The following is an 8,253-nucleotide window of genomic DNA, read 5'->3' as shown; positions in this document are numbered from 1 at the left end:
AATAATAATAATAATGTTGGTATTTGTGAAGCGCTTACTATGTGCCAAGCACTGTTCTAAGCGCTGGGGGGATGCAAGGTGATCAGGTTGTCTCCCGTGGGGCTCACAGTCTTCATCCTCATTTGACAGATGAGGGAACTGAGGCACAGAGAATAATAATAATAATAATAATAATAATAATGGCATTTATTAAGCACTTACTATGTGCCAAGCACTGTTCTAAGCACTGGGGGGATCCAAGGTGATCAGGTTGTCCCCCGTGGGGCTCCCAGTCTTCATCCCCATTTGACAGATGAGGGAACTGAGGCACAGAGAATAATAATAATAATAATGGCATTTACTAAGCGCTTACTATGTGCAAAGCACTGTTCTAAGCGTTGTGGAGGTTACAAGGTGATCAGGTTGTCCCCCGTGGGGCTCCCAGTCTTCATCCCCATTTGACAGATGAGGGAACTGAGGCCCAGAGAAGTGAAGTGACTTGCCCAAAGTCACCCAGCTGACAAGTGGCAGAGGCGGGATTAGAACCCACGACCTCTGACTCCAAGGCCGGGCTCTTTCCACTGAGCCACGCTGCTTCTCTTAATATGAATATATTCTCTTAATATTGTTCTCATGTACTCTGCGAAGTGCTTAGTACAGTGCACTGCACACAGTAAGCACTCAAAAAATACAACTGAATGAATGAGTGAATGAAGGGGGCGGAGTTGGCATTAAATAATAATAATAATAATAATAATAGCATTTATTAAGCGCTTACTATGTGCAAAGCACTGTTCTAAGCGCTGGAGGTCCTCTGAATCCCAGGCCTGGGATCTTTGTGTTCAGGCACACTCTCATTCATTCCTTCAGTCATATTTATTGAGCGTCTACTGTGTGCAGAGTCACTGTATTAAGCGCTTGGAAAGTATAATTCGGTCCCTTCGGTCATCATCATCATCATCAATCGTATTTATTGAGCGCTTACTGTGTGCAGAGCACTGTACTAAGCGCTTGGGAAGTACAAGTTGGCAACATATAGAGACAGGCCCTACCCAACATTGGGCTCACAGTCTAAAAGGGGGAGACAGAGAACAAAACCAAACATACTAACAAAATAAAATAAATAGAATAGATATGTACAAGTAAAATAAATAAATAGAGTAATAAATATGTACAAACCAGTCCTCTCCAGCCCCACCCCACCAAGCTGAAAATTTCATTTTCTTTTCTTATGGAATTTGTTCAGCGCTTACTATGTGTCAGGCACTGAACTGAGCGCCGGGGTAGATACAAGCTAATCGGTTTGGACACAGTTCGTGTCTCCCACAGGGCTCACGGTCCTAATCCCCATTTTACCGGTGAGGTAACGACGGCACAGAGAGGTGAAGTGACTTGCCCAAGGCCACCCAACGGATAAGCGGTGGAGACGGGATTAGAACCCAGGTCCTTCTGACTCTCAGGCCCGGCCTCTTTCCGCTAGGCCGCGCTGCTGCTTCCATTTGGAAGCGCGCCATTTTAAATAAATGCCATTTAAAAAAAATAATGATGATGATGGCATTTATTAAGCACTTACTACGTGCCAAGCACTGTTCTAAGCGCTGGGGAGGTTCCAAGGTGATCAGGTTGTCCCCTGGGGGGCTCACGGTCTTAATCCCCATTTTCCAGATGAGGGAACCGAGGCACAGAGAAGTGAAGTGACTTGCCCAAGTGACAGGGGGACATTCATTCGTTCAGTCGTATTTATTGGGCGCTTACTGTGTGCAGAGCACTGCACAGTGACCTCATCTGTAAAATGGGTATTAAGACTGTGAGCCCCACGTGGGACACCCTGATCACCCTATATCCTCCCCAGTGCTTAGAACAGTGCTTTGCACATAGTAAGCACTTAACAAATGCCAATTATTATTATTATTATTATTATTATTATTATTATTATTATTATTATTATTACTAAGCGTTTACACAGAGACAAGGGGGTCTGAAGACCCCCGCTGTCCCCCAGCCAAGCCATTTCTAACCAAGACCCCATTCCCCATCCCTTCCCCTTCCCTGGGGGTCCTGGTCCCCCCCAATTCTCTGGTCTCAACATGTCGAGAAGCAGCGTGGCTCAGTGGAAAGAGCGCAGGCTTTGGAGTCAGAGGTCACGGGTTCAAATCCCGGCTCTGCCAATTGTCAGCTGGGTGACTTTGGGCAAGTCACCTCACTTCTCTAGGCCTCAGTTCCCTCACCTGTAAAATGGGGATTAAGACTGTGAGCCCCCCCGTGGGACAACCTGATCACCTTGTCACCTCCCCAGCGCTTAGAACAGTGCTTTGCACATAGTAAGCGCTTAATAAATGCCATTATTATTATTATTATTAGGTACACACCTGTTGTCTTGGTGGCCCCTGTCCGATTCTGGAGGAAGGGGAAGAAGGCGAAGAAGAGGAAGACGGCGAAGGGGAAGGCCACGGAGAGGAAAAAGTTCTGGCAGACCCCGGGGAGGTCCAGGGATGCCCCCATGGCCGGCCGGAGTCACCCGTCCGGCCTCTATTTCTGGCTGTGACTCAGCCGGACAGCCGGGGCCTCATTGGCGGCTATAAAGGGGCCTGTAATGGACGCCTCCCCTGCCACAACACCCGCACCCACAGCTGGGCCCGGGGCAGCGAGGCCTAGTGGATAAAGCAAAGCCCTGGTTGTCCAAAGGCCACGGGTTCTAATTCTGCCTCTGCCACCTGTCTGCGGCGTGACCGCTTCACTTCTCTGGGCTTCAGTTCCCTCATCTGTAATAATAATAATAATAATCATGGCATTTATTAAGCGCTTACTACGTGCAAAGCACTGTTCTAAGCGCCGGGGGGATGCAAGGTGATGAGGTTGTCCCACGGGGGGCTCACAGTCTTCATCCCCATTTTACAGATGAGGGAACTGAGGCAGAGAGAAGTGAAGTGACTTGCCCAAAGTCACCCAGCCAACAATTGGCGGAGCGGGATTTGAACCCATGACCTCTGACTCCAAAGCCCGGCCTCTTTCCACTGAGCCACGCTGCTTCTCTAAAATGAGGGTGCAAAATGTAAAATGAGGATTGTGATTGTGAGCCCCTTGTGGGGCAGGGACTGTGTCCAACCCCATTTGCTCGGATCCGCCCCAGCGTTTAGTACAGTGCCTGGCACATAGTAAGCTAGACTGTGACTGTGACTGTGAGCCCACTGTTGGGTAGGGACCGTCTCTATATGTTGCCAACTTGTATTTCCCAAGCGCTTAGTACAGTGCTCTGCACACAGTAAGCGCTCAGTAAATACGATTGAATGAATCAAGCGCTTAGTACAGTGCTCTGCACACAGTAAGTGCTCAATAAATACGATTGAATGAATGAATAAAAGCTTAAAAAATAGCACTATTATTATTATTATTACACCTCCCTCTCCCCCAGGTTCTCCAGGGCCTGGGGGTGGCCCTTCCCAACCCTCAGTTTCCACTTTTCCTATTTCCTCCTCAGTAATAATAATGATGGCATTTATTAAGCGCTTACTATTCCATTTATTTTGTTAATGTTGTGCACAGAACTTTAATCCTATTTGTTCTAATTTTGACACCCGTCTACACGTTTTGTTTTGTTGTCTAGAGGGGGAGGCAGAAGTTAACAGAAATAAATGAAGAAATACCTCCTTTCCCCTTCCCACAGCACTTGAATAGATATTTGTACAGATTTATTATTCTATTTATTTTACTTGTACTAAGCGCTCAGTACAGTGCTCTGCACACAGTAAGCGCTCAATAAATACAATTGAATGAATAGTCACTATTCCATTTATTTTGTTAATGATGTGCATCGAACTTTAATCCTATTTGTTCTAATTTTGACACCCGTCTACATGTTTTGTTTTGTTGTCTAGAGGGGGAGGCAGAAGTTAAGAGAAATAAATGAAGAAATACCTCTTTTCCCCTCCCCACAGCACTTGAATAGATATTTGTACAGATTTATTACTCTATTTATTTTACTTGTACTAAGTGCTGAGTACAGTGCTCTGCACACAGTAAGAGCTCAATAAATACGATTGAATGAATAGTCACTATTCCATTTATTTTGTTAATGTTGTGCATAGAACTTTAATCCTATTTGTTCTGACAATTTTGACACCCGTCTACCTGTTTTGTCTTGTTGTCTAGAGGGGGAGGCAGAAGTTAACAGAAATAAATGAAGAAATACCTCCTTTCCCCTCCCCACGGCACTTGTATATATGTTTGCACAGATTTATTACTCTATTTATTTTACTTGTACATATTCACTATTCTATTTATTTTGTTAATGATGTGCATAGAGCTTTAATCCCATCTGTTCTGATGATTTTGACACACGTCTCCATGTTTTGTTTTGTTGTCCTTCTCCCCCTTCTAGACTGTGAGCCCGTTGTTGGGTAGGGACCGTCTCTAGATGTTGCCGACCCAAGCGCTTAGTACAGTGCTCTGCGCACAGTAAGCGCTCAATCAATCCAATTGAATGAAGGAATAACTAAATAAATTACAGCTACAGAGCAGCAGCGTGGCTCAATAATAATAATGATGATGGCATTTATTAAGCGCTTACTATGTGCAAAGCACTGTTCTAAGCGCTGGCGAGGTTACAAGGTGATCAGGTTGTCCCACGGGGGGCTCACAGTCTTCATCCCCATTTGACAAATGAGGTCACTGAGGGCCAGAGAAGTTAAGTGACTTGCCCTAAGTCGCACAGCTGACAGTTGGTGGGATTTGAACCCATGACCTCTGACTCCAAAGCCCGGGCTCTTTCCACTGAGCCACGCTGCTTCTCTAATGGAAAGAGCCCGGGCTTAGGGGTCAGAGGACATGGGTTCTAATCCCGCCTCTGCCGCTTGCCTGCTGTGTGACCTTGGGCCAGTCATTTCAAGGCCCTACTGAGAGCTCACCTCCTCCAGGAGGCCTTCCCAGACTGAGCCCCCTCCTTCCTCTCCCCCTCCTCCCCACCTTACCTCCTTCCCCTCCCCACAGCACCTGTATAGATGTATATATGTTTGTACGGATTTATTACTCTATTTATTTATGTATTTTATTTGTACATATTTATTCTATTTATTTTATTTTGTTACTATGTTTTGTTTTGTTCTCTGTCTCCCCCTTCTAGACTGTGAGCCTGCTGTTGGGTAGGGACCATCTCTAGATGTGGCCAGCTTGGACTGCCCAGGCGCTTAGTCCAGTGCTCTGCACACAGTAAGGGCTCAATAAATACGACTGAATGAATGAATGAATGAATGAATGAATGAATGAACTTCTCTGTGCCTCGGTTTCTTCATCCGTAAAATGGGGATTAAAAGTGTGAGCCCCAGGCGGGATAACCTGATGAACTTAGAACAGTGCCTGGCACGTAGTAAGTGCTTATCATAAGATTGGTGATGATTAGACTGTGAGCCCACTGTTGGGTAGGGACCGTCTCTAGATGTTGCCAACTTGGACTTCCCAAGCGCTTAGTCCAGTGCTCTGCACACAGTAAGCGCTCAGTAAATCAATCAGTCAATCAATCAATCGTATTTATTGAGTGCTTACTGTGTGCAGAGCACTGTACTAAGCGCTTGGGAAGTACAGGTTGGCAACATATGGAGACAGTCCCTACCCAACAGTGGGCTCACAGTCTAAACGGGTGAGACAGAGAACAAAACCAAACACACTAACAAAATAAAATAAATAGAATAGATATGTACAAGTAAAATAAATAAATAAATAGAGTAATAAATATATACAAAAAACCTAAACATACTAACAAAATAAAATAAATAGATATGTATAAGTAAAATAAATAAATAAATAAATAGAGTAATAAATATATACAAACATATACTTATATACAGGTGCTGTGGGGAAGGGAAGGAGGTAAGATGGGGGATGGAGAGGGGGACTACGATTGATTGATTGATTGATTGATTAGACTGTGAGCCCACTGTTGGGTAGGGGCCGTCTCTCGATGTTGCCAACTTGGACTTCCCAAGCGCTCAGTCCAGTGCTCTGCACACAGTAAGCGCTCGGTAAATACAGTTGATTGATTGATTGATTGATTGATTGATTGATTGATTAGACTGTGAGCCCACTGTTAGGTAGGGGCCGTCTCTCGATGTTGCCAACTTGGACTTCCCAAGCGCTTAGTCCAGTGCTCTGCACACAGAAAGCGCTCGGTAAATACAGTTGATTGATTGATTGATTGATTGATTAGACTGTGAGCCCACTGTTGGGTAGGCACCGTCTCTAGATGTTGCCAACTTGGACTTCCCAAGCGCTTAGTCCAGTGCTCTGCACACAGTAAGCGCTCAGTAAATACGATTGATTGATTGATTGATTAGACTGTGAGCCCACTGTTGGGTAGGGGCCGTCTCTCGATGTTGCCAACTTGGACTTCCCAAGCACTCAGTCCAGTGCTCTGCACACAGTAAGCGCTCGGTAAATACGGTTGATTGATTGATTGATTAGACTGTGAGCCCACTGTTGGGTAGGGACCGTCTCTAAATGTTTCCAACTTGGACTTCCCAAGTGCTGAGTCCAGTGCTCTGCACACAGTAAGCGCTCAGTAAATACGATTGATTGATTGATTGATTATTACAGACAGAGACGCAGCTACTCACCGAAGGATAGGATGGGGATACCATCAGAGGTGAGGGAGTTATTCCTGTCCTCCCAGGAGGCTCCCAAGTTGCTGAAGGTGGCCATGGATGGGCTGTCCCGGGCCACCCCGCCCGGGGGACAGCAGCTCCTGGTCACCCCCAAGTTGGGCCTAGTGGGGCTGGGGGGACACTGAGGCCTGACAGGTGGTCGTTGGTCCTGGGGGAGATGCCAGCCCGGCCCGGGTGGGCCCCATGGGGGGTCCCAGTGAGGCCTGGGGAGGGCAAAGAGGGGCCTGGCTCCTCTCTAGGGGGGGGCAGGGGCCGCACACTCACATACACACTCTGCCCCTTGGGTGCCCTGTCTAGGGGAAAACCGGTCAGCCGTGGGGATTGCCAGAGCCCCCCGTTGCCATGGCAACTAGGAACCCTGCCCCACTGAGTCACAAAGCGGGGAGGGGTGCAAGGGGGTCTTTGGGGCCCGACCCCTACTGAAGCGCTCAGCATACTCTACCACTGGCAATGTATATATATATATATATATATATATATATATATATATATATATATACACATATATATATCAATCAATCAATCAATCGTATTTATTGAGCGCTTACTGTGTGCAGAGCACTGGACTAAGCGCTTGGGAAGTCCAAATTGGCAACATCTCGAGACGGCCCCTACCCAACAGTGGGCTCACAGTCTAATCAATCAATCAGTCAATCGTATTTACTGAGCGCTTACTGTGTGCAGAGCACTGGACTAAGCACTTGGGAAGTCCAAGTTGGCAACATCTAGAGACGGCCCCTACCCAACAATCAATCAATCGGTCAATCGTATTTATTGAGCGCTTACTGTGTGCAGGGCACTGTACTAAGTGCTTGGGAAGTACAAGTTGGCAACATATAGAGACGGTCCCTACCCAACAGTGGGCTCACAGTCTAAACACAAGTCTATACACAGTCTATGTGTGTATATATATATATATATATATATATATATATATATATATATACCTGTATATATGTTTGTACATATTTATCACTCTATTTAGTTTATATATGTTTGTACATATTTATTACTCTATTTTACTTGCACATATATACTATTTTTATTTATTTTCTTTTGTTAATATGTTTGGTTTTGTTGTCTGTCTCCCCCTTCTAATAATAATAATAATGGCATTTATTGAGCACTTACTATGTGCTTTCCTATCTATCTACTTGTACATATCTATTCTATTGATTTTATTTTGTTAGTATGTTTGGTTTTGTTGTCTGTCTCCCCCTTCTAGACTGTGAGCCCACTGTTGGGTAGGGACCGTCTCTATATGTTGCCAACTTGGACTTCCCAAGCGCTTAGTACAGTGCTCTGCGCACAGTAAGCGCTCAATAAATACGACAGATTGATTGATTGATTTTAAAATGGGGATTCAATACTGATTCCCCATGTGCAGTCGGGACTGTGTCGGACCTGATTATCCTGTCCACTGCCCTGGGGCTTAGTAGAGTGCTTGCTACATAATAAACACCACCATTAGTATTAGCCGCCAATCCTGTGGAGTCAGCCTAGTTAGAATTGAATTTTAAATCCGGAAACAATTAATCAGTGTTATTTACTGGGCGCTAAATGGGTGCTAAGCACGTACCCTACTATTTGAGAGAATACAATAGAGTCCTCAAGGGGATTA

The 8,253-nt window shown here is 45.4% G+C and overlaps 1 protein-coding gene across 2 annotated transcripts in view; it reads right to left on the bottom strand.

Moving 5' to 3' along the window:
- PFKM (phosphofructokinase, muscle) overlaps nt 1-6,911 on the bottom strand; it is a 63,681-nt gene extending 56,770 nt beyond the window's left edge. The window contains exon 1 of one of the 2 annotated variants that reach the window (XM_038752616.1): nt 6,585-6,911. In XM_038752616.1, the coding sequence (XP_038608544.1) occupies nt 6,585-6,669 (85 nt within the window). In that variant the 5' untranslated portion in view covers nt 6,670-6,911. Of the gene's footprint in view, nt 1-2,348; nt 2,446-6,584 lie in introns of those variants that run through there. The other variant, XM_038752615.1, reaches the window with a different exon arrangement.
- Between the last annotated feature and the right edge of the window lie 1,342 nt (nt 6,912-8,253).

Source organism: Tachyglossus aculeatus, chromosome 10 (genome assembly GCF_015852505.1).
Source record: "Tachyglossus aculeatus isolate mTacAcu1 chromosome 10, mTacAcu1.pri, whole genome shotgun sequence".
Classification (NCBI taxonomy): Eukaryota; Metazoa; Chordata; class Mammalia; order Monotremata; family Tachyglossidae; genus Tachyglossus; species Tachyglossus aculeatus.
This window is presented reverse-complemented; position numbering and strand designations above follow the sequence as displayed.